Below are 27,900 nucleotides of genomic sequence, written 5' to 3'. Positions count from 1 at the left end.
GAAAAGGATTTACCGGTAAGTATTAAAATCCTTTGTTTTCCATACCTTGATGACCTGTTAATCCTGGTGCAGTCTCAGGAATTGCTTTAGGGCTATCTGCAGCAGACGATAGCTTGTTTACAGAACCACGGCTGGCTCATAAATTGGGCAAAGTCGGCCCTGGTTCCGTCACAGCGTTTGACGCACTTGGGGGCTGTATTGGATTCCAGCCTTCAGAGAGTATTTTTACCCCTGAACAAAATATCCACAATACAGTCGAGGGTTCAGGAGCTATTACACAGTGACACAGCTATGCGTGAGACGGGATCAATGGTGTCGACATTCAACATGGTGGAGTATGCTCAATTCCACTCAAAGCCCGTTCAACATCTGATCCTTTCCAAATGGAATGGCCTACATCAGACAATAAAAACTACGACTATGGTCCTTCCTCTGGAAGTACGGAGGTCATTCGCCTTTTGGCTGCAGACATCCCATCTGGACAATGGGAGACCCTTTTGGATCTCGGATTGGGAGGTTCTGACAACGGACACCAATTTTTAGGGCTAGGGAGCGGTGTCAGGAAGGAGTTGCTTCCAGGGTCAGTGAACCAAGGAAGAAACTTGCCTGCCGATAAATATATTGGAACTTCGGGCCGTATATATGGCACTCACTCAGGCAAAGGACATTCTTCAGGGGAAACCGGTTCAAATTCGCTCGGACAGAGTCTGGTAGACAAGTGGGGGTTGCCAGAGATGGATCTCATGGTCTCTTGGCACAATTTCAAAGTGCCAGCATACAGGTCAAGAACAAGGGATCCCAAAGTGAGCTTCGTGGATGCTCTGTCAGTGAAATGAGACTTTCAACTAGCCTATGTGTTTCCGCCAATCGCCCTGTTGCCCAGGGTGATTCGGAAGGTCAAACAAGGAAAGGGCACCGTGATCTTAATAGCTCCGGCATGGCACAGAAGACATTGGTACACAGATCTGCAGATTGTCAGTGGACACTCCGTTGCTACTGCATCAACGTCCAGATCCGCTGTCTCAGGGTCCTTGTTATCACAGGCACCTGGATCGGCTGTCTTTGACGGCGTGGCTCTTGAGACATCTATACTGAAAGCTAGAAGATTTTCACAACGGGTAATTCAAACCATGCTTAGAGCAAGGAAACCATCCTCTGCTCGCATTTATTGCCGTGCATGGCATATATTCAATGGTGTAGTGCCAGGAATCTTGACCCCAGGTCTTTTAGAGCGTCTAGGGTCTTAGCATTCCTCTAGGCAGGAATGGATAATGGACTCCGTGTGGCCTCCCTGAGAGTAGAAGTGTCGGCATTAACGGTTTGGTTTCAAAAGAAAATTGCCAACCTGCAGAATGTTCGCATTTATATCCAAGGGGCACTTCACATCCAACCGCCTTTTGTTCCTCCTACAGCTCCTTGGGATCTAGATAGAGTCCTAAAGGCGCTTCAGGTTGTTCCATTTGAACCACTGAAGCAAGTGGATCTTACATGGTTGACAGCTAAGGTTATCTTTTTACTAGCTATTGCCTCAACTAGAAGAGTTACAGATTTAGGGGCATTGTTATGGCGCCCTCCTTTTTTGATCTTTCATCCAGATAGAGCAGTTCTCAGAACCAAATCTGGTTATCTTTCTAAGGTGGTGTCTAAATTCCTCCTTAACTGAGAAATTGTAGTGCCGGCTTTCCAAGGCCAGGACCTTTCAGTGGTCCAGGCTTTAAGGATCTACGTGGAACGTACCAGTGCCATCAGAAAGACAGATGCTCTATGGGTTCCACAAGAGAGGATGGCCTGCAGACAAGCAAATGCTGGCGAGGTGGCTTCGAATGACTATCTCGGAAGCTTACTTCCAGACTGTTCTCCCTATTCCGGCTAATGCCGCTGCTCACTCTACTCGTAATGTAGGTCCATCTTGGGCAGCACGCCGTGGTGCCTCAGCTGAACAGATATGTAAGGCAGCCACATGGTCTTCCATTAACACATTCATTAGACATTATGCCTTTCATACCTTTGTCTCTCAGGACACTGCATTCGGGCGAAGGATTCTCCTGTCCAATCAGGAGCATCCCCTCCACTAAATTTGCTTTGGGAGAACCCAATGTATATCCTGTGGATACTACTGTGGACCCTGCAGGAGCAATACGTAGTTATGGTAGACTTACCGTCTAACTCTATTTCTCCTAAGTCCACAGTTTCCACAGGGATCCCACCCTGACGCACCTGATTTGAGGATCCTTACACTTACTAACACCTTCCTTCTTGTACGGAAGTGTGTACGTGTGTGTTCTTCTCGCCTGATTAGGGCTATCTATGATGCTCCTGCCTTGAGCTTTGGAAAAGAACTGAATTACCTGAGGCGGGGATATAGGGGACTGGCCCATTGCATTCTGGGAGGCCGAAAGCTTTTAATCGTTGGTGCCAATCTTCTGACGCTACCTCATATCCCAATGTATATCCTGTGGATACTGTGGACTTAGGAGAAATAGAGTTATCAACGGTAAGTCTACCAGAACTACGTATTTCATAGAATGTATAAACCAGGACTGGTAGGTTGTGTCGCTGGAACCGCCTGTCATTCCTCGTATGAGCTTACCATTCTATTCTCTTCTCTTCAGTGCACCATTATGGCCGGGCAGTGATTATGTTTGGTGTTCCCTATGTGTATACACAGAGTCGTATCCTGAAGGTCTGTATTTTCTCAATTTCTCTTCTCCTGTGTTATTTATTTGTCACATTTCGTTCTTTCCCAACTGCTGGTGACTCCAGAGGGAACGTTTCCTTTCTATTGTCCTAACATTCCTCACCACCATTCCCAGATATTCCCACAGTAGTTCTTTTGTCCCTATAGGCACGTCTCCAGTTCCTACGGGACCAGTTCCACCTTCGCGAGAATGACTTCTTGACATTTGATGCAATGAGACATGCTGCGCAGTGCGTAGGACGAGCCATCCGCGGAAAAACAGATTATGGAATCATGCTCTTTGCAGATAAGGTAACAGTGGCTCATATATATATAATATATGTATAGATATATATAGATATACAGTGTATGTATATGTGTGTGTGTGTATATATATATATATATGTATGTTTCTCATACGTCCTAGAGGATGCTGGGGTCCACTTCAGTACCATGGGGTATAGACTGTTCCGCAGGAGCCATGGGCACTTTAAGACTTTTTCAGAGTGTGAACTGGCTCCTCCCTCTATGCCCCTCCTCCAGACCTCAGTTTAGAAAATGTGCCCAGGCAGACTGGATGCATTCTAGTGGAGCTCTACTGGAGTTTCTCTGAAAAGACTTATGTTAGGTTTTTTATTTTCAGGGAGATCTGCTGGCATCAGACTCCCTGCTTCGTCGGACTTAGGGGGCAGAAGTAGGAACCAACTTCCTGAAGAGTTTCATGGCTCTGCTTCTGGCTGACAGGACACCATTAGCTCCTGAAGGGAACTGAACGCTAGCCGTGCCTAGATACTCACTCCCACAGCACGCCGTCACCCCCCTCACAGAGCCAGAAGTCAGAAGACGGGTGAGTAATATTACCGGAGATCTGCAAGAGGGACCTCCGGTCATCATGATGGCTCAAGGTACCGCGCAGTGGGCGGGAACGCTGCGCGAACATGCTATCCACTACACAGCGCACAGAAGGGTGCAGGGGGGGGGGGGGGAGAGGGCCCTGGGCAGCATGAAACCTCTTAGACTGGCAAAAGTAGTATATTATGCCATGGCACAATCCTACACCCCCGCCAGAATAAATATTTTTGTGATCAATTCTGTGGGGACACGCGCTATTACATGGGGCGTGGCTTCCTCCTCAGTCAGCCAGCACACTGCCCAGCGCGATTTTCTCTTCAAGCAAGCTGCAGAGAAGAACGCTGGTCCTCCTCCACTTCTGAACAAGTATCAGGGTGCAAAACAGGGGGGAGGCACAGTATAAATTGGTGCTGTATTGTGAATTTATCATTATAAAAGCGCTATAGGTCTGTGGGCAGTTTTGTGTTACACAGGGGTTTCATCACTAGCGCTGGGTTGTGAGCTGGCAAATTCTATCGGTGTCCTTCTGACAGATTTTTCTGTGGGTCTGTCCCCTATAAGTCCCGAAGTGTCTCTGGTGTGGTTGTGCACGTATGTGACATGTCTGAGCCAGGGAGCTCTTCCCCTGAGGGAGCCATTTTAGGGACACAGAGTTGTAATGTGGTGGCGCTGCCGGCACACCACGAGCCTGAATGGGTGAAAGAATTACGTGATAGTGTGAATCATATCAGTAAGAGATTAGATAAGTCTGAGTCTCATGCAGAAAACTGGAGAAAATCAGTGGAAGATGTGATTTTTCATAGTCCTGCTTTTTCATCCATAGGCGACCCCTCTGGGTCACATAAGAGACCATTTGCACAAATAGTACAAACTGATACCGACATGGACTCTGATTCCTGTGTCGACACTAGTGATTCCAGGGGAATAGATCCTAAATTGTCAAAAAGCATTCAATACATGATTGTTGCTATAAAGGATGTCTTAGAAGTTACGGAAGCCCCTCCTTTACCTCAGGAGAAGGCTTATTTTTATAAGGAAAAGAAAATTAATGTAACTTTCCCTCCTCATGAGCTAAATACTCTCTTTGAGGGAGTTTGGGCAAACCCTTAAAAGAAATGTCAGATTCTCAAAAGATTTCAGGTTGCTTATCCTTTCCCGGTAGGGGCAGGAAAAGGTGGGAGTCACCCCCCGTATTAGACAGTGCCCTGTCACGGTTAACTAAAAGGTGATTCTCCCTGCGCCTGGGACGGCTTCGCTAAAGGAGCCGGCAGACCGCAAGTTGGAGACTACGTTAAAATCTATTTATGTGGCCAATGGTACGCTACTCAGGCCCACCATTGCTTGTGCGTGGGTGAGTAGTGCCATCGAAAAATGGTCAGACAACTTGTCATCTGAAATTGACACTATAGATAGAGACGAGATACTCCTAACGTTAGGTCATGTTAAAGACGCTGCTGCATACATGCTAGAAGCCATGAAAGATATTGGGCTCTTGGGTTCAAAAGCCGCTACCATGGCAGTCTCAGCTCGGAGGCCATTGTGGATTCGCCAATGGAATGTTGATGCAGATTCCAAAAGAAATATGGAGGCTCTACCGTATACAGGTGAGGCCTTGTTTGGAGATGGGCTGGATGCTTTAGTCTCTGCGGCTACCGCAGGTAAGTCGACATTTTTGCCTTATGCTCCTGTGCCGGCAAAAAGGACACATCACTCTCAGATGCAGTCCTTTCGGCCCAACAAATACAAAAAGGGTAAAGGTTCCCCTTTCTTTGCAGGTAGAGGGAGGGGAAGAGGAAAAAAGTCCACAGCATCTCCAGGAACGCAGGAGCAGAAATCAACCCCTGCTTCTGCCAAATCTGCAGCATGACGCTGGGGCTCCCGTGCGGAAGTCCGCTCGGGGGGAGCACATCTAAAACTTTCAGTCAGCTCTGGGTTCAATCTGGCCTGGAGCCATGGGTCTTGCAAATAGTGTCCCATGGATACAAACTGGAGTTTCAAGACGTCCCCCTATGACGATTTTTGAAATCAACCTTGCCAGCTTCTCTTCCGGACAGAGAAGTAGTAACAGCTGCAATTCAAAAATTATGTCAGGATCAGGTCATTGTCCTGGTACCCTTGTCACAACAGGGGGAAGTTTTTTATTCAAGCCTCTTCGTAGTTCCGAAGCCGGACGGCTCGGTCAGACCAATTTTAAACCTGAAATCTCTGAATCTGCCTGAAAGATTCAAGTTCAAGATGGAATCTCTGAGGGCAGTGATTTCCAGTCTGGAGGAAGGGGACTTCATGGTGTCAGTAGACATAAAAGATGCTTACTTGCATGTTCCCATTTATCCTCCTCATCAAGCTTATCTGAGATTCGCAGTACAGGATTGCCATTACCAGTTCCAGACGTTGCCATTCGGACTCTCCACGGCACCGAGGGTATTCACCAAGGTGATGGCAGAGATGATGGTCCTCCTTCGACAACAAGGAGTCTTCCTTACCTGGACGATCTCCTGATTAAAGCAAGATCCAGGAAACGGTTGGTACAGAACATTGCACTCTCCCTGTCAGTACTCCAACAACACGGTTGGATCATAAATTTTCCGAAGTCGCAGTTAGAACCGACGACAAGATTGTCCTTTCTGGGGATGATACTGGACACACAAGTACAGAGAGTATTTCTTCCAGTAGAAAAGGCTCTGGAAATCCAGAGAATGGTCAAACAGATTCTGAACCAAACAAGAGTGTTGATCCTTCAATGCATTCGGTTGTTGGGAAAGATAGTAGCGGCCTACGAGGCCATACAGTTTGGCCGATTCCATGCCAGAGTATTCCAGTGGGACCTGTTGGACGAGTGGTCTGGATCCCACCTACACATGCACCAGAAGATAATCCTGTCCTCCAAAGCCAGGATTTCGCTCCTGTGGTGGCTTCACAGTTCTCACCTATTAGAGGGACACACGTTTGGGATTCAGGACTGGGTCCTAGTAACCATGGATGCAAGTCTCCAAGACTGGGGAGCAGTCCCACAGGGAAAAAGCTTCCAAGGAAAATGGTCAAGTCAGGAATCCTGTCTTCACATAAACGTTCTGGAATTGAGAGCCATTTCCAACGGCCTTCTACAAGCAGGGCATCTTCTTCAAGATCAACCCGTGCAGATCCAGTCGGACAATGTGACAGCAGTCGCGTACATAAACCGTCAGGGCGGAACGAAAAGCAGAGCGGCAATGGCAGAGGTGACAAAGATCTTCCTCTGGGCAGAAAGACATGCAAGAGCTCTATCGACAATTTTCATTCCAGGAGTGGACAACTGGGAAGCAGACTTCCTCAGCAGACACGATCTCCATCCAGGAGAGTGGGGCCTCCACCAAGAAGTCTTCGCAGAGATGACAAGTCTTTGGGGAGTTCCTCAAGTAGACATGATGGCATCTCGTCGCAACAAGAAGCTTCAGAGATATTGTTCCAGGTCGAGAGACCTTCAAGCAATAGCAGTGGATGCACTGGTGTCACAGTGGGTGTTTCGGTCGGTGTATGTCTTCCCTCCACTTCCACTGATACCAAAAGTACTCAAGCGCATAAGAAGAACAAGGGTTCGAGCAATCCTCATTGTCCCAGACTGGCCAAAGAGAGCGTGGTATCCAGATCTTCAGGAGTTGCTCATAGAGGATCCTCGTCCTTTTCCTCTTCACGAGGACCTGCTGTTGCAGGGGCCATGCGTGTATCAAGACTTACCGCGGCTACGTTTGACGGCATGGCTGTTGAGCGCAGGATCCTAGCCCGAAAGGGTATTCACAAAGAAGTCATCCCCACTTTTATTCAGGCCAGGAAAGGAGTAACGTCTAGACATTACCACCGTATTTGGAGAAAATATGTGTCTTGGTGTGAATCCAAGAAGGCTCCTATAGAAGAGTTTCACTTGGGACGTTTTCTCCATTTTCTGCAGGCGGGTGTGGATGTGGGCCTAAGATTGGGTTCAATCAAGGTCCAGATTTCAGCCTTATCGGTTTTCTTTCAAAAACAATTGGCCTCCCTTCCAGAAGTTCAGACGTTCGTGAAAGGGGTGCTGCACATCCAACCTCCATTTGTGCCTCCGGTGGCACCATGGGACCTTACTTAATGTGGTGTTGCAGTTCCTTAATTCGGATTGGTTTGAACTCTACAGGAGATAGAATTGAAGTTTCTCACTTGGAAAGTGGTCATGCTATTGGCCTTGGCATCCGCAAGGCGGGTGTCTGAGTTGGGGGCCTTGTCTCACAAGAGCCCTTACCTGATCTTCCATGAAGATAGGGCAGAGTTGAGAACTCGCCAAAAGTTTCTTCCGAAGGTGGTTTTGTCTTTCCATATAAACCAGCCTAATGTGGTGCCAGTGGCTACTGACACCTTCACTGCGTCAAAGTCTCTTGATGTGGTTAGAGCTTTGAAAATTTATGTCGCCAGAACAGCTAGGGTTCGGAAAACAGAGGCTCTGTTTGTCCTGCATGCTTCCAACAAGATTGGGTGTCCTGCTTCTAAGCAGACTATTGCGTGCTGGATCAGAGGGACGATTCAGCACGCTCATTCCACGGCAGGATTGCCGATACCGAAGTCGGTAAATGCCCATTCTACTAGAAAGGTGGGCTCATCCAGGACCTGTACTTGTCCAGAGCTAAAAAGCGGGCAATGAAGATAGTAAAAGACCAGCTACACCCCGGCCACAGCATGTTTAACTTGCTTCCTTCAGGCAGGCGTTACAGGGCTGTCCCCGCCAGATCCACCAGAAGCCTCAATAGTTTCTTTCCCCAAGCGTTCCACCTGCTGAACTCCTGAACATTGACTGACTAGACGTACATGTAACTAACGTGTCCCTACGGTATACCTATCTGTGTGACTTTGCTTACCCCCCCACCTGCTTATCTGTTACCTACTTGGCTGTTGTATAGCAAACCGAAGACAAATTCCTAGTATACGCAAGTATACCTGGCCAATAAAGCTGATTCTGATTCTTCTCTCTATATAGTCCCCACATAACCTCCATACACTATCCTACCCCATTATACACCCTCTGTACAGTCCCCACATAACCTCCATACACTATCCTACCCCATTACCTCCCTCTATACAGTCCTCACATAACCTCCATACACTATCCTACCCCATTACCTCCCTCTATACAGTCCTCACATAACCTCCATTACACTATCCTACCCCATTACCTCCCCTCTATACAGTCCTCACATAACCTCCATACACTATCCTACCCCATTACCTCCCTCTATACAGTCCTCACATAACCTCCATTACACTATCCTACCCCATTAGCTCCCCTCTATACAGTCCTCACATAACCTCCATACACTATCCTACCCCATTACCTTCCTCTATACAGTCCTCACATAACCTCCATACACTATCCTACCCCATTACCTCCCCTCTATACAGTCCTCACATAACCTCCATACACTATCCTACCCCATTACCTCCCTCTATACAGTCCTCACATAACCTCCATACACTATCCTACCCCATTACCTCCCCTCTATACAGTCCTCACATAACCTCCATACACTATCCTACCCCATTACCTCCCCTCTGTACAGTCCCCACATAACCTCCATACACTATCCTACCCCATTACCTCCCTCTATACAGTCCCCACATAACCTCCATACACTATCCTACCCCATTACCTCCCCTCTGTACAGTCCCCACATAACCTCCATACACTATCCTACCCCATTACCTCCCTCTATACAGTCCTCACATAACCTCCATACACTATCCTACCCCATTACCTCCCTCTATACAGTCCTCACATAACCTCCATACACTATCCTACCCCATTACCTCCCCTCTATACAGTCCTCACATAACCTCCATACACTATCCTTACCTCCCCTCTATACAGTCCCCACATAACCTCCATACACTATCCTCCCCCCTTTACCTCCCCTCTATACAGTCCCCACATAACCTCCATACACTATCCTACCCAATTACCTCCCTCTATACAGTCGCCACATAACCTCCATACACTATCCTACCCCATTACCTCCTCTCTATACAGTCCTCACATAACCTCCATACACTATCCTACCCCATTACCTCTCCTCTATACAGTCCTCACTTAACCTCCATACACTATCCTACCCCATTATCCCCCTCTATACAGTCCCCACATAACCTCCATACACTATCCTACCCCATTACCTCCCCTCTATACAGTCCCCACATAACCTTCATACACTATCCTACCACATTACCTCCCCTCTATAGTCCTCACATAACCTCCATACACTATCCTACCCCATTACCTCCCCTCTATACAGTCCCCCCATAACCTACATACACTATCCTACCCCATTACCTCCCCTCTACACAGTCCTCACATAACCTCCATACACTATCCTACCCAATTACTCTCAGGAAAAAACGAAGGGTGGTGGCATCTGCTTCTACATCAACGACGGATGGTGCACCAATGTCACGATCATAGGCAAATCATGCAGCCCTCACCTGGAGATGCTGAGTATCAACTGCAACCCCTTCTATTCCCCCCGGGAATTTGCCTCAATTGTCCTTGTGGGAGTGTACATCCCCCCCCTCGCCTGCGCGACCGAAGCCCTGCACCACCTGGCCATATGTATATCCGACATAGAACAAAAACACCCAGACTCTCTGCTTATAGTACTGGGCAACTTCAACAGAACTAACCTGAGCAAGGAGCTACCTAAGTACAAACAACAAGTCACGTGTCCCACTAGAGAAGGGCGCACCCTTGATCACTGCTACACTACCCTCAAGTCTGCCTTCCGGTCTATCCCACGTGCTGCACTCGGCCTATCTGACCACTGCCTCGTCCACCTACTCCCTACCTATACACAGAAGCTGAGAGCAGTTAAGCCTGTCGTTAAGACTGTTAAGAAATGGACCAATGAGGCCAAGATGAAGCTCCAGGCCTGCTTTTACTGCACGGAATGGAGGGTCTTTGAAGCCTCGGCAACCGACCTGAATGACTTGACAGACACTGTCACATCCTACATCAGCTACTGTGAGGACATGTGTGTAGGTACCTACCATGACTTACCGCATTTACAACAACAACAAGCCCTCATTCAATGCCCAGCTCAGGCAACTTCGTCGAGCCAAAGAGGAGGCCTATAGCAGCGGTGACAGAGCACTATACAACCGTACTAGGAACTCTCTGACTAAAGGAATCAGGCTAGCAAAAAAGTGGTTCTCGGACAAGCTGACAAACGATCTCTCCACCAATGACCCCGTATCTGTATGGAAAGGAATGCAATCCATAACCAACTATAGGAAAACATCAAAGTCCACCACCATGCACCAAGACCTTGCAGATGAACTGAACCACTTTAATTGCAGGTTCGCAAAAGAAGTCCCCTGCAACCCAAACAATCACCTCTACGATGCCCCGAACACCGACGGCCAACGCCAGGCACTGCAAGTCATACAAGAAGAGGTGGAGGCATTGTTCAAAAGGGCCAAACCCAGGAAAGCTCCGGGTCCTGACGGAGTGTCACCATCTGCCCTAAGAGCATGTGCGGGTCAGCTCGCCCCCATATTCACCAAGATCTTCAATAAATCGCTGGAGCTACAGAAAGTCCCTTCCTGCCTCAAAAGGTCTACTATAGTCCCGGTCCCCAAGAAACCCACTATCACGAACCTGAACGACTACAGGCCGATAGCACTGACGTCTGTGGTCATGAAAACGTTCGAGCGTCTGGTTTTGAATCACCTGAAAACTGTGACTGGCCCCCAACTGGACCCCCAGCAGTTCGCCTATCGCTCGAATCGGTGTGTCGAGGATGCAGTCAACCTGGGCCTGCACTACATTCTACAGCACCTAGACATTCCCGGTACCTACGCGAGGGTCCTGTTTGTCGATTTCAGCTCGGCCTTCAATACAATCGTCCCCAGCATCCTCCACCCCAAATTACTTCGCCTAGGGGTCCCAGAAGCTACCTGTTTCTGGATAATAGACTTCCTGACAGATAGGACACAGGTGGTGAAAGCGGGGGAATTCACCTCTCAAGCGCGGTCCATTAGTACAGGGGCCCCTCAGGGCTGTGTCCTCTCACCCCTGCTCTTCTCCCTGTGCACAAATGACTGTACCTCAGAGGCGCAATCAGTAAGGATCATCAAATTCGCCGATGACACCACCGTCATCGGCCTCATCAAGGATGGGGACGAATCAGCCTATAGACGGGAAGTGGACCGGCTGGCCCAGTGGTGCATCCACAACAACCTTGAGCTCAACCCCCTCAAAACTGTCGAGACGATAGTGGACTTCAGGAAGAAGTCATCTAGTGCACCTCCGCTAACGATTGCTGACAGTGTGGTATCGCTAGTGGACTCCTTCAAGTTTCTAGGGACCACAATCTCCCGGGACCTTAAATGGGGGTCCAACGCTGGCGCCACTGTTGGGAAAGCGCAGCAGAGGTTGTTCTTCCTCAGGCAACTAAGGAAGTTCAACATCCCACAGAAGCTTCTGCTCCTCTTCTACTCCGCGATTGTGGAGTCGGTACTGTGCTTCTCGATACTCGTATGGTACAGCTCCGCCAGCGCGAGGGACAGATGCAGGCTCCAAAAGGTGGTCAGAACCGCAGAGAAGATCATCGGGGCCGACCTTCCCTCAGTCCAGGACCTGTACTTGTCCAGAGCTAAAAAGCGGGCAATGAAGATAGTAAAAGACCAGCTACACCCCGGCCACAGCATGTTTAACTTGCTTCCTTCAGGCAGGCGTTACAGGGCTGTCCCCGCCAGATCCACCAGAAGCCTCAAAAGTTTCTTCCCCCAAGCGTTCCACCTGCTGAACTCCTGAACATTGACTGACTAGACGTACATGTAACTAACTTGTGTCCCTACGGTATACCTATCTGTGTGACTTTGCTTACCCCCCCACCTGCTTATCTGTTACCTACTTGGCTGTTGTATAGCAAACCGAAGACAAATTCCTAGTATACGCAAGTATACCTGGCCAATAAAGCTGATTCTGATTCTTCTCTCTATATAGTCCCCACATAACCTCCATACACTATCCTACCCCATTATACACCCTCTGTACAGTCCCCACATAACCTCCATACACTATCCTACCCCATTACCTACCCTCTATACAGTCCTCACATAACCTCCATACACTATCCTACCCCATTACCTCCCTCTATACAGTCCTCACATAACCTCCATACACTATCCTACCCCATTACCTTCCTCTATACAGTCCTCACATAACCTCCATACACTATCCTACCCCATTACCTCCCCTCTATACAGTCCTCACATAACCTCCATACACTATCCTACCCCATTACCTCCCTCTATACAGTCCTCACATAACCTCCATACACTATCCTACCCCATTACCTCCCTCTATACAGTCCTCACATAACCTCCATACACTATCCTACCCCATTACCTACCCTCTATACAGTCCTCACATAACCTCCATACACTATCCTACCCCATTACCTCCCTCTATACAGTCCTCACATAACCTCCATACACTATCCTACCCCATTACCTCCCCTCTATACAGTCCTCACATAACCTCCATACACTATCCTTACCTCCCCTCTATACAGTCCCCACATAACCTCCATACACTATCCTACCCAATTACCTCCCCTCCATACACTATCCTTACCTCCCCTCTATACAGTCCCCACATAACCTCCATACACTATCCTACCCCATTATACACCCTCTGTACAGTCCCCACATAACCTCCATACACTATCCTACCCCATTACCTACCCTCTATACAGTCCTCACATAACCTCCATACACTATCCTACCCCATTACCTCCCTCTATACAGTCCTCACATAACCTCCATACACTATCCTACCCCATTACCTTCCTCTATACAGTCCTCACATAACCTCCATACACTATCCTACCCCATTACCTCCCCTCTATACAGTCCTCACATAACCTCCATACACTATCCTACCCCATTACCTCCCTCTATACAGTCCTCACATAACCTCCATACACTATCCTACCCCATTACCTCCCTCTATACAGTCCTCACATAACCTCCATACACTATCCTACCCCATTACCTACCCTCTATACAGTCCTCACATAACCTCCATACACTATCCTACCCCATTACCTCCCTCTATACAGTCCTCACATAACCTCCATACACTATCCTACCCCATTACCTCCCCTCTATACAGTCCTCACATAACCTCCATACACTATCCTTACCTCCCCTCTATACAGTCCCCACATAACCTCCATACACTATCCTCCCCCCTTTACCTCCCCTCTATACAGTCCCCACATAACCTCCATACACTATCCTACCCAATTACCTCCCTCTATACAGTCGCCACATAACCTCCATACACTATCCTACCCCATTACCTCCTCTCTATACAGTCCTCACATAACCTCCATACACTATCATACCCCATTACCTCTCCTCTATACAGTCCTCACTTAACCTCCATACACTATCCTACCCCATTATCCCCCTCTATACAGTCCCCACATAACCTCCATACACTATCCTACCCCATTACCTCCCCTCTATAGTCCTCACATAACCTCCATACACTATCCTACCCCATTACCTCCCCTCTATACAGTCCCAACATACCCTCCATACACTATCCTACCCCATTACCTCCTCTCTATACAGTCCTCACATAACCTTCATACACTATCCTACCCCATTACCTCCTCTCTATACAGTCCTCACATAACCTTCATACACTATCCTACCCCATTACCTCCCCTCTATACAGTCCTCACATAACCTCCATACACTATCCTACCCCATTACCTCCCCTCTATACAGTCCCCACATAACCTCCATACACTATCCTACCCCATTACCTCCCCTCTATACAGTCCCCACATAACCTCCATACACTATCCTACCCCATTACCTCCCCTCTATACAGTCCCCACATAACCTCCATACACTATCCTACCCCATTATCTCCCCTCTATACAGTCTCCACATAACCTCCATACACTATCCTACCCAATTACATCCCCTCTATACAGTCCCCACATAACCTCCATACACTATCCTACCCCATTACCTCCCCTCTATACAGTCCTCACATACCCTCCATACACTATCCTACCCCATCACCTCCCCTCTATACAGTCCCCACATAACCTCCATACACTATCCTACCCCATTACCTCCCCTCTATACAGTCCCCACATAACCTCCATACACTATCCTACCCCATTACCTCCCTTCTATACAGTCCCAACATACCCTCCATACACTATCCTACCCCATTACCTCCTCTCTATACAGTCCCCACATAACCTCCATACACTATCCTACCCCATTATACCCCCTCTGTACAGTCCCCACATAACCTCCATACACTATCCTACCCCATTACCTCCCCTCCATACAGTCGCCACATAACCTCCATACACTATCCTACCCCATTACCTCCCCTCTATGCAGTCCTCACATAACCTCCATACACTATCCTACCCCATTACCTCCCCTCTATACAGTCCCAACATACCCTCCATACACTATCCTACCCCATTACCTCCTCTCTATACAGTCCCCACATAACCTCCATACACTATCCTACCCAATTACCTCCCTCTATACAGTCGCCACATAACCTCCATACACTATCCTACCCCATTACCTCCTCTCTATACAGTCCCCACATAACCTCCATACACTATCCTACCCCATTACCTCCCTCTATACAGTCCTCACATAACCTCCATACACTATCCTACCCCATTACCTCCCTCTATACAGTCCTCACATAACCTCCATACACTATCCTACCCCATTACCTCCCTCTATACAGTCCCCACATAACCTCCATACACTATCCTACCCCATTACCTCCCCTCCATACAGTCGCCACATAACCTCCATACACTATCCTACCCCATTACCTCCCCTCTATGCAGTCCTCACATAACCTCCATACACTATCCTACCCCATAACCTCCCCTCTATACAGTCCCAACATACCCTCCATACACTATCCTACCCCATTACCTCCCCTCTATACAGTCCCCACATAACCTCCATACACTATCCTACCCCATTACCTCCTCTCTATACAGTCCCCACATAACCTCCATACACTATCCTACCCCATTACCTCCCTTCTATACAGTCCCCCCATAACCTCCATACACTATCCTACCCCATTACCTCCTCTCTATACAGTCCTCACATAACCTTCATACACTATCCTACTCCATTACCTCCCCTCTATACAGTCCTCACATAACCTCCATACACTATCCTACCCCCTTTACCTCCCCTCTATACAGTCCCCACATAACCTCCATACACTATCCTACCCAATTACCTCCCTCTATACAGTCGCCACATAACCTCCATACACTATCCTACCCCATTACCTCCTCTCTATACAGTCCCCACATAACCTCCATACACTATCCTACCCCATTACCTCCCCTCTATACAGTCCCCACATAACCTCCGTAAATGTAATAGCAATCATCACGTTTCCAGGAGTCTGCCCCATGTCTTATGTTGTAAATCACCACGTTTCCAGGAGTCTGCCCCATGTCTTATGTGGTCAATCACCTCATTTCCAGGAGTCTGCCCCATGTCTTATGAGGTAAATCACCACGTTTCCAGGAGTCTGCCCCATGTCTTATGTGGGCAATCATCACGTTTCCAGGAGTCTGCCCCATGTCTTATGTGGTCAATCACCTCATTTCCAGGAGTCTGCCCCATGTCTTATGAGGTAAATCACCACGTTTCCAGGAGTCTGCCCCATGTCTTATGTGGGCAATCATCACGTTTCCAGGAGTCTGCCCCATGTCTTATGAGGTAAATCACCACGTTTCCAGGAGTCTGCCCCATGTCTTATGTGGTCAATCACCTCATTTCCAGGAGTCTGCCCCATGTCTTATGAGGTAAATCACCACGTTTCCAGGAGTCTGCCCCATGTCTTATGTGGGCAATCATCACGTTTCCAGGAGTCTGCCCCATGTCTTATGTGGTCAATCACCTCATTTCCAGGAGTCTGCCCCATGTCTTATGAGGTAAATCACCACGTTTCCAGGAGTCTGCCCCATGTCTTATGTGGGCAATCATCACGTTTCCAGGAGTCTGCCCCATGTCTTATGAGGTAAATCACCACGTTTCCAGGAGTCTGCCCCATGTCTTATGTGGGCAATCATCACGTTTCCAGGAGTCTGCCCCATGTCTTATGTGGTCAATCACCTCATTTCCAGGAGTCTGCCCCATGTCTTATGAGGTAAATCACCACGTTTCCTGGAGTCTGCCCCATGTCTTATGTGGTCAATCACCACGTTTCCAGGAGTCTGCCCCATGTCTTATGTGGTCAATCACCACGTTTCCAGGAGTCTGCCCCATGTCTTATGTGGGCAATCACCACGTTTCCAGGAGTCTGCCCCATGTCTTATGTGGTAAATCACCACGTTTCCAGGAGTCTGCCCCATGTCTTATGTGGGCAATCACCACGTTTCCAGGAGTCTGCCCCATGTCTTATGTGGTAAATCACCACGTTTCCAGGAGTCTGCCCCATGTCTTATGTGGGCAATCACCACGTTTCCAGGAGTCTGCCCCATGTCTTATGTGGTCAATCACCACGTTTCCAGGAGTCTGCCCCATGTCTTATGTGGGCAATCACCACGTTTCCAGGAGTCTGCCCCATGTCTTATGTGGTAAATCACCACGTTTCCAGGAGTCTGCCCCATGTCTTATGTGGGCAATCACCACGTTTCCAGGAGTCTGCCCCATGTCTTATGTGGTCAATCACCACATTTCTAGGAGTCTGCCCCATGTCTTATGTGGGCAATCACCACGTTTCCAGGAGTCTGCCCCATGTCTTATGTGGGCAATCACCACGTTTCCAGGAGTCTGCCCCATGTCTTATGAGGTAAATCACCACGTTTCCAGGAGTCTGCCCCATGTCTAATGTGGGCAATCACCACGTTTCCAGGAGTCTGCCCCATGTCTTATGAGGTAAATCACCACGTTTCCAGGAGTCTGCCCCATGTCTTATGTGGGCAATCATCACGTTTCCAGGAGTCTGCCCCATGTCTTATGTGGTCAATCACCTCATTTCCAGGAGTCTGCCCCATGTCTTATGAGGTAAATCACCACGTTTCCAGGAGTCTGCCCCATGTCTTATGTGGGCAATCATCACGTTTCCAGGAGTCTGCCCCATGTCTTATGAGGTAAATCACCACGTTTCCTGGAGTCTGCCCCATGTCTTATGAGGTAAATCACCACGTTTCCTGGAGTCTGCCCCATGTCTTATGAGGTAAATCACCACGTTTCCAGGAGTCTGCCCCATGTCTAATGTGGGCAATCACCACGTTTCCAGGAGTCTGCCCCATGTCTTATGTGGGCAATCACCACGTTTCCAGGAGTCTGCCCCATGTCTTATGTGGGCAATCACCACGTTTCCAGGAGTCTGCCCCATGTCTTATGTGGGCAATCACCACGTTTCCAGGAGTCTGCCCCATGTCTTATGTGGGCAATCACCACGTTTCCAGGAGTCTTTACTTCGTAGTTTGCATGTTAGTGATAAGTACGGAAGATCCTTCAGCTTGAGTTCATCTTTCTTATACTGTGGTGTAAGAGGACGGAGCAGTAGGTGATTATTGTGGGTATATACGTGTATTATACAGAACGTTCTCTCTCTCTTGCAGCGGTACGCGCGATCCGATAAGAGGGGGAAGTTGCCTCTCTGGATTCAGGAGCATCTGACAGACGCAAACTTGAACCTTACGTTGGACGAGTGCATCCATCTCGCCAGACATTTTCTCAGAGAAATGGCTCAACCGTTCCGCAGGGTGAGATCGCCCCATTCCTGTTACCCTACAGCAGGCATAAGCAATATTTGGCTCTCCAGCTGCTGTGGAACTATACATCCCAGCGTGCCCTGCCACAGATTTGCTTTTAGATCATGCTAAAACCGGGCACAGCATGCTGGGATGTGTAGTTCCACAGGTTTCCCACCCCTTCCCTACATTATAAGACCATATCCTTCCTGTCACCCCACAGTGAGACACCACCCCCTCCCTGTCACCCCACAGCGAGTCACCACCCCCTCCCTGTCACCCCACAGCGAGTCACCACCCCCTCCCTGTCACCCCACAGCGAGACACCACCCCCTCCCTGTCACCCCACAGCGAGTCACCACCCCCTCCCTGTTACCCTATAGTGAGACACTCGCCCCCTCCCTGTCACCCCACAGCGAGACACCACCCCCTCCCTGTCACCCCACAGCGAGTCACCACCCCCTCCCTGTCACCCCACAGCGAGTCACCACCCCCTCCCTGTCACCCCACAGCGAGACACCACCCCCTCCCTGTCACCCCACAGCGAGTCACCACCCCCTCCCTGTCACCCCACAGCGAGACACCACCCCCTCCCTGTCACCCCACAGCGAGTCACCACCCCCTCCCTGTTACCCTATAGTGAGACACTCGCCCCCTCCCTGTTGCCCTACAGTGAGACACTCGCCCCTCCCTGTTACCCTACAGTGAGACACTCGCCCCCTCTCTGTTACCCTACAGCGAGACACTCGCCCCCTCCCTGTCACCCCACAGCGAGACACCACCACCTCCCTGTTACCCTACAGGGAGACACTCGCCCCCTCCCTGTCACCCCACAGCGAGACACCACCCCCTCCTTGTTACCCTACAGTGAGACACTCGCCCCCTCCCTGTTACCCTACAGTGAGACACTCGCCCCCTCCCTGTTACCCTACAATGAGACACTCGCCCCCTCCCTGTTACCCTACAGCGAGACACTCGCCCCCTCCCTGTTGCCCTACAGTGAGACACTCGCCCCCTCCCTGTCACCCCACAGCGAGTCACCCCCCCCTCCCTGTTACCCTATAGTGAGACACTCGCCCCCTCCCTGTCACCCCACAGCGAGTCACCACCCCCTCCCTGTTACCCTACAGGGAGACACTCGCCCCCTCCCTGTCACCCCACAGCGAGACACCACCCCCTCCCTGTTACCCTACAGTGAGACACCACCCCCTCCCTGTTACCCTACAGTGAGACACTCTCCCCCTCCCGGTTGCCCTACAGTGAGACACTCGCCCCTTCCCTGTTACCCTACAGTGAGACACTCGCCCCCTCCCTGTCACCCTACAGTGAGACACTCGCCCCCTCCCTGTTACCCTACAGTGAGACACTCGCCCCCTCCCTGTTACCCTACAGCAAGACACTCGCCCCTTCCCTGTTACCCTACAGTGAGACACTCGCCCCCTCCCTGTTACCCTACAGTGAGACACTCGCCCCCTCCCTGTTACCCTACAGTGAGACACTCGCCCCCTCCCTGTTACCCTACAGTGAGACACTCGCCCCCTCCCTGTCACCCTACAGTGAGACAGTCGCCCCCTTCCGGTTGCCCTACAGTGAGACACTCGCCCCCTCCCTGTCACCCTACAGTGAGACACTCGCCCTTCCCGGATACCCTACAGTGAGACACTCGCCCTTCCCGGTTACCCTACAGTGAGACACTCGCCCCCTCCCTGTTACCCTACAGTGAGACACTCGCCACCTCCCTGTTACCCTACAGTGAGACACTCGCCCCCTCCCTGTTACCCTACAATGAGACACTCGCCCCCTCCCTGTTACCCTGCAGTGAGACACTCGCCCCCTCCCTGTCACCCCACAGCGAGTCACCCCCCCCTCCCTGTCACCCCACAGCGAGACACCACCCCCTCCCTGTCACCCCACAGCGAGACACCACCCTCTCCCTGTCATCCCACAGCGACACACCACCCCCTCCCTGTCACCCCACAGCGAGACACCACCCCCTTCCTGTCACCCCACAGCGAGACACCACCCCCTCTTTGTTACCTTACAGTGAGACACTCGCCCCCTCCCTGTTACCCTACAGTGAGACACTCGCCCCCTCCCTGTTACATTACAGTGAGACACTCGCCCCCTCCTTGTTACCTTACAGTGAGACACTCGCCCCCTCCTTGTTACCTTACAGTGAGACACTCGCCCCCTCCCTGTTACCTTACAGTGAGACACTCGCCCTTCCCTGTTACCCTACAGTGAGACACTCGCCCCCTCCCTGTTACCCTACACGAGACACTCGCCCCCTCCCTTTTGCCCTACAGTGAGACACTCGCCCCCTCTTTGTTACCCTACAGCGAGACACTCGCCCCCTCCTTGTTACCCTACAGGGAGACAATCGCCCCTCCCTGTTGCCCTACAGTGAGACACTCGCCCCCTCCCTGTTGCCCTACAGTGAGACACTCGCCCCCTCCCTGTTTCCCTACAGTGAGACACTCGCCCCCTCCCTGTCACCCTACAGTGAGACACTCTCCCCCTCCCTGTTGCCCTACAGTGAGACACTCGCCCCTCCCTGTTACCCTACAGTGAGACACTCGCCCCCTCTCTGTTACCCTACAGTGAGACATTTGCCCCCTCCCTGTTACCCTACAGTGAGACACTCGCCCCCTCCCTGTTGCCCTACAGTGAGACACTCGCTCTTCCCTGTTACCCTACAGTGAGACACTCGCCCCCTCCCTGTTACCCTACAGTGAGACACTCGCCCCTTCCCTGTTACCCTACAGCGAGACACTCGCCCCTTCCCTGTTACCCTACAGTTAGACACTCGCCCCCTCCCTGTTACCCTACAGTGAGACACTCGCCCCCTCCCTGTTACCCTACAGTGAGACACTCTCCCCCTCCCTGTTACCCTACAGTGAGACACTCGCCCCCTCCCTGTTACCCTACAGCGAGACACTCGCCCCTTCCCTGTTACCCTACAGCGAGACACTCGCCCCTTCCCTGTTACCCTACAGTTAGACACTCGCCCCTCCCTGTTACCCAACAGTGAGACACTCGCCCCCTCCCTGTTACCCTACAGTGAGACACTCGCCCCCTCCCTGTTGCCCTACAGCGAGACACTCGCCCCTTCCCTGTTACCCTACAGTTAGACACTCGCCCCTCCCTGTTACCCAACAGTGAGACACTCTCCCCCTCCCTGTTACCCTACAGTGAGACACTCGCCCCCTCCCTGTTGCCCTACAGTGAGACACTCGCCCCCTCCCTGTTACCCTACAGCGAGACACTCGCCCTTCCCTGTTACCCTACAGTGAGACACTCTCCCCCTCCCTGTTACCCTACAGCGAGACACTCGCCCTTCCCTGTTACCCTACAGTGAGACACTCGCCCCCTCCCTGTTACCCTACAGTGAGACACTCGCCCCCCTCCCTGTCACCCTACAGTGAGACACTCGCCTCCTCCCTGTTACCCTACAGTGAGACACTCGCCCCCTCCCTGTTACCGTACAGTGAGACACTCGCCCCCTCCCTGTCACCCTACAGTGAGACACTCGCCCCCTCCCTGTTACCCTACAGCGAGACACTCGCCCCTTCCCTGTTACCCTACAGTGAGACACTCGCCCCCTCCCTGTCACCCTACAGTGAGACACTCGCCCCCTCCCTGTTACCCTACAGCGAGACACTCGCCCCTTCCTTGTTACCTTACAGTGAGACACTCGCCCCCTCCCTGTTACCTTACAGTGAGACAATCGCCCTTCCCTGTTACCCTACAGTGAGACACTCGCCCTTCCCTGTTACCCTACAGTGAGACACTCGCCTCCTCCCTGTTGCCCTACACGAGACACTCGCCCCCTCCCTTTTGCCCTACAGTGAGACACTCGCCCCCTCTTTGTTACCCTACAGCGAGACACTCGCCCCCTCCGTTACTCTACAGTGAAACACTCGCCCCTTCACTGTTACTCTACAGTGAAACACTCGCCCCTTCCCTGTTACCCTACAGTGAGACACTCGCCCCCTCCCTGTCACCCTACAGTGAGACACTCGCCCCTTCCCTGTTACCCTACAGTGAGACACCACCCCCTCCCTGTCATCTCACAGCGAGACACTCGCCCCCTCCCTGTTACCCTACAGTGAGACACTCGCCCCCTCCCTGTTACCCTACAGCGAGACACTCGCCCCCTCCCTGTTACCGTACAGTGAGACACTCGCCCCCTCCCTGTCACCCTACAGTGAGACACTCGCCCCCTCCCTGTTACCCTACAGCGAGACACTCGCCCCCTCCCTGTTACCCTACAGTGAGACACTCGCCCCTTCCCTGTCACCCTACAGTGAGACACTCGCCCCCTCCCTGTTACCCTACAGTGAGACACTCTCCCCCTCCCTGTTACCCTACAGTGAGACACTCGCCCCCTCCCTATTACCGTACAGTGAGACACTCTCCCCCTCCCTGTTACCCTACAGTGAGACACTCGCCCCCTCCCTGTCACCCAACAGCGAGACACTCGCCCTTCCCTGTTACCCTACTGTGAGACACTCGCCCCCTCCATGTTACCCTACAGTGAGACACTCACCCCCTCCCTGTCACCCTACAGTGAGACACTCGCCCCTTCCCTGTCACCCTACAGTGAGACACTTGCCCCTTCCCTGTTACCCTACAGTGAGACACTCACCCCCTCCCTGTTACCCTACAGCGAGACACTCGCCCCCTCCCTGTTACCCTACAGTGAGACATTCGCCCCTTCCCTGTTACCGTACAGTGAGACACTCGCCCCCTCCCTGTCACCCCACAGCGAGACACTCGCCCCCTCCCTGTCACCCCACATCGAGACACTCGCCCCCTCCCTGTTACCCTACAGTGAGACACTCGCCCCCTCCCTGTTACCCTACAGTGAGACACTCGCCCCCTCCCTGTCACCCTGCAGTGAGACACTCGCCCCTTCCCTGTTACCCTACTGTGAGACACTCGCCCCTTCCCTGTTACCCTGCAGTGAGACACTCGCCCCTTCCCTGTTACCCTACAGTGAGACACTGGCCCCCTTCCTGTTACCCTACAGTGAGACACTCGCCCCCTCCTTGTTACCTTACAGTGAGACACTCTCCCCCTCCCTGTTACCCTACAGTGAGACACTCGCCCCCTCCCTGTTACCCTACAGTGAGACACTCTCCCCCTCCCTGTTACCCTACAGTGAGACACTCGCCCCCTCCCTGTTACCCTACAGTGAGACACTCGCCCCCTCCCTGTTACCCTACAGTGAGACACTCGCCCCCTCCCTGTTACCCTACAGTGAGACACTCTCCCCCTCCCTGTTACCCTACAGTGAGACACCACCCCCTCCCTATCATCTCACAGCGAGACACTCGCCCCCTCCCTGTTACCCTACAGTGAGACACTCGCCCCCTCCCTATTACCGTACAGTGAGACACTCTCCCCCTCCCTGTTACCCTACAGTGAGACACTCGCCCCCTCCCTGTTACCCTACAGTGAGACACCCGCCCCTTCCCTGTCACCCTACAGTGAGATACTCGCCCCGTCCCTGTTACCCTACAGTGAGACACTCTCCCCCTCCCTGTTACCCTACAGTGAGACACCACCCCCTCCCTGTCATCTCACAGTGAGACACTCGCCCCCTCCCTGTCATCTCACAGTGAGACACTCGCCCCCTCCCTGTTACTCTACAGTGAGACACTCGCCCCCTCCCTGTTACTCTACAGTGAGACACTCGCCCCCTCCCTGTTACCCTACAGTGAGACACTCGCCCCCTCCCTGTTACTCTACAGTGAGACACTCGCCCCCTCCCTGTTACTCTACAGTGAGACACTCGCCCCCTCCCTGTTACCCTACAGTGAGACACTCTCCCCCTCCCTGTCACCCTACAGCGAGACACTCGCCCCCTCCCTGTTACCCTACAGCGAGACACTCGCCCCCTCCCTGTTACCCTACAGCGAGACACTCGCCCCCTCCCTGTCACCCTACAGTGAGACACTCTCCCCCTCCCTGTCACCCTACAGCGAGACACTCGCCCCCTCCCTGTTACCCTACAGCGAGACACTCGCCCCCTCCCTGTTACCCTACAGTGAGACACTCGCCCCCTCCCTGTTACCCTACAGTGAGACACTCGCCCCCTCCCTGTTACCCTACAGTGAGACACTCGCCCCCTCCCTGTTACCCTACAGTGAGACACTCGCCCCCTCCCTGTTACCCTACAGCGAGACACTCGCCCCCTCCCTGTTACCCTACAGCGAGACACTCGCCCCCTCCCTGTTACCCTACAGTGAGACACTCGCCCCCTCCCTGTCACCCCACAGTCTCCTCCAGGATATGTTGGCTGTCTTGCTGCTGATTAGAGTGTGATCCTCAGCTGTCCCTCCTTTATCTCACTGACTGTCACTTCTGTAGGAGGACCAGCTGGGACTGTCTCTTCTCACTCTAGAACAGCTGCAGTCAAAGGAGACCCTACAGAAGATTCAAGAGATCGCTCACCAGGTGTGAAGCCCCTAAATGTCTAGAGAGACTGAGACGCAGCCGGCCTGGAATTCTGAGGAGGATGAGGTGCTGGGCCTGTGCCTCGTGCCTCTCTTACACCCACTAACATTCACTACAGGAGAGAGGCTGGAATGCGAATGTTGTACTGTAATAAAGTGACATTTATACTATTTTCTTATCACAGTAATTCCTTTTATAAGAGACGCAGCGTGCGACAGATGGGGAACACGCCGGGATATGTTGGGGTTACTGGCGTCTATGGCACCTGGTAATGCATGTAGAGAGTACTTGGACGCAATTTGCAAATGCGCTTATTATGTTGCCATCTTGGGACGGATTTTGTCAACATGCCCTTACTTTACCCATGTCTCTGGGACCTTCTAACCCCCGTCCCGGCCCCCGTAGTGCAGCAAACACTGAATCACCAAGAGACATGCAATAACAAAGAGCCTGAGACTGCAGAATGTGCTGCTGATGAACGCAGTGAGGTCCTGAGACTGGAGAATGTGCTGATGATGAAGAAAGCAGTGAGGTCCTGAGACTGGAGAATGTGCTGATGATGAACGCAGTGAGGTCCTGAGACTGGTGAATGTGCTGATGATGAACGCAGTGAGGTCCTGAGACTGGAGAATGTGCTGCTGATGAACGCAGTGAGGTCCTGAGACTGGAGAATGTGCTGATGATGAACGCAGTGAGGTCCTGAGACTGGTGAATGTGCTGATGATGAACGCAGTGAGGTCCTGAGACTGGAGAATGTGCTGATGAAGAACGCAGTGAGGTCCTGAGACTGGAGAATGTGCTGATGATGAACGCAGTGAGGTCCTGAGACTGCAGTATGTGCTGATGAAGAACGCAGTGAGGTCCTGAGACTGGAGAATGTGCTGATGATGAACGCAGTGAGGTCCTGAGACTGGTGAATGTGCTGATGATGAACGCAGTGAGGTCCTGAGACTGGAGAATGTGCTGATGAAGAACGCAGTGAGGTCCTGAGACTGGAGAATGTGCTGATGATGAACGCAGTGAGGTCCTGAGACTGCAGTATGTGCTGATGAAGAACGCAGTGAGGTCCTGAGACTGGAGTATGTGCTGATGAAGAACGCAGTGAGGTCCTGAGACTGCAGTATGTGCTGATGAAGAACGCAGTGAGGTCCTGAGACTGGAGAATGTGCTGATGATGAACGCAGTGAGGTCCTGAGACTGGAGTATGTGCTGATGAAGAACGCAGTAAGGTCCTGAGACTGGAGAATGTGCTGCTGATGAAGAAAGCAGTGAGGTCCTGAGACTGGAGAATGTGCTGATGATGAACGCAGTGAGGTCCTGAGACTGGTGAATGTGCTGATGATGAACGCAGTGAGGTCCTGAGACTGGAGAATGTGCTGATGAAGAACGCAGTGAGGTCCTGAGACTGGAGAATGTGCTGCTGATGAAGAAAGCAGTGAGGTCCTGAGACTGCAGTATGTGCTGATGAAGAACGCAGTGAGGTCCTGAGACTGGAGAATGTGCTGATGATGAACGCAGTGAGGTCCTGAGACTGGAGTATGTGCTGATGAAGAAAGCAGTGAGGTCCTGAGACTGGTGAATGTGCTGATGATGAACGCAGTGAGGTCCTGAGACTGGTGAATGTGCTGATGATGAACGCAGTGAGGTCCTGAGACTGGAGAATGTGCTGATGAAGAACGCAGTGAGGTCCTGAGACTGGAGAATGTGCTGCTGATGAAGAAAGCAGTGAGGTCCTGAGACTGCAGTATGTGCTGATGAAGAACGCAGTGAGGTCCTGAGACTGGAGAATGTGCTGATGATGAACGCAGTGAGGTCCTGAGACTGGAGTATGTGCTGATGAAGAAAGCAGTGAGGTCCTGAGACTGGTGAATGTGCTGATGATGAACGCAGTGAGGTCCTGAGACTGGAGAATGTGCTGATGAAGAACGCAGTGAGGTCCTGAGACTGGAGAATGTGCTGCTGATGAAGAAAGCAGTGAGGTCCTGAGACTGCAGTATGTGCTGATGAAGAACGCAGTGAGGTCCTGAGACTGGAGAATGTGCTGATGATGAACGCAGTGAGGTCCTGAGACTGGAGTATGTGCTGATGAAGAAAGCAGTGAGGTCCTGAGACTGGAGAATGTGCTGATGGAACGCAGTGAGGTCCTGAGACTGGAAAATGTGCTGCTGATGAACGCAGTGAGGTCCTGAGACTGGAGTATGTGCTGATGAAGAAAGCAGTGAGGTCCTGAGACTGGAGAATGTGCTGATGATGAACGCAGTGAGGTCCTGAGACTGGAGTATGTGCTGATGAAGAAAGCAGTGAGGTCCTGAGACTGGAGAATGTGCTGATGGAACGCAGTGAGGTCCTGAGACTGGAGAATGTGCTGCTGATGAACGCAGTGAGGTCCTGAGACTGGAGTATGTGCTGATGAAGAAAGCAGTGAGGTCCTGAGACTGGAGAATGTGCTGATGGAACGCAGTGAGGTCCTGAGACTGGAGAATGTGCTGCTGATGAACGCAGTGAGGTCCTGAGACTGGAGTATGTGCTGATGATGAACGCAGTGTGGTCCTGAGACCGGAGAATGTGCTGCTGATGAACGCACTGAGGTCCTGAGACTGGAGTATGTGCTGATGATGAATGCAGTGAGGTCCTGAGACTGGAGAATGTGATGCTGATGAACGCAGTGAGGTCCTGAGACTGGAGAATGTGCTGATGATGAACGCAGTGAGGTCCTGAGACTGCAGTATGTGCTGCTGATGAACGCAGTGAGGTCTTGAGACTGGAGTATGTGCTGCTGATGAACGCAGTGAGGTCCTGAGACTGCAGTATGTGCTGCTGATGAACGCAGTGAGGTCCTAAGACTGGAGTATGTGCTGCTAATGAACGCAGTGAGGTCCTGAGACTGGAGTATGTGCTGCTGATGAACGCAGTGAGGTCCTGAGACTGGAGTATGTGCTGCTGATGAACGCAGTGAGGTCCTGAGACTGGAGTATGTGCTGCTGATGAACACAGTATGTGCTGCTGATGAACGCAGTGAGGTCCTGAGACTGAAGTATGTGCTGATGATGAACGCAGTGAGGTCCTGAGACTGGAGTATGTGCTGCTGATGAACGCAGTGAGGTCCTGAGACTGCAGTAT

General features: G+C 51.4%; 1 protein-coding gene across 1 annotated transcript in view; it reads left to right on the top strand.

Annotated features, from left to right (window-relative positions):
- The window catches only part of ERCC2 (ERCC excision repair 2, TFIIH core complex helicase subunit), a 268,676-nt gene extending 243,726 nt beyond the window's left edge, over positions 1-24,950 (top strand). The window contains 4 exon segments of the mRNA XM_063938458.1: positions 2,613-2,683; positions 2,846-2,989; positions 18,187-18,330; positions 24,694-24,950. Coding sequence (XP_063794528.1) covers positions 2,613-2,683; positions 2,846-2,989; positions 18,187-18,330; positions 24,694-24,786 — 452 coding nt within the window. The 3' untranslated portion in view covers positions 24,787-24,950.
- The last annotated feature ends 2,950 nt before the right edge of the window (positions 24,951-27,900 follow it).

The sequence above is a fragment of the Pseudophryne corroboree genome, chromosome 8 (assembly GCF_028390025.1).
Source record: "Pseudophryne corroboree isolate aPseCor3 chromosome 8, aPseCor3.hap2, whole genome shotgun sequence".
NCBI classification, from domain to species: Eukaryota; Metazoa; Chordata; class Amphibia; order Anura; family Myobatrachidae; genus Pseudophryne; species Pseudophryne corroboree.
The sequence above is the reverse complement of the archived record's forward strand: the minus strand, read 5'-3'. Positions and strand labels throughout refer to the sequence as shown.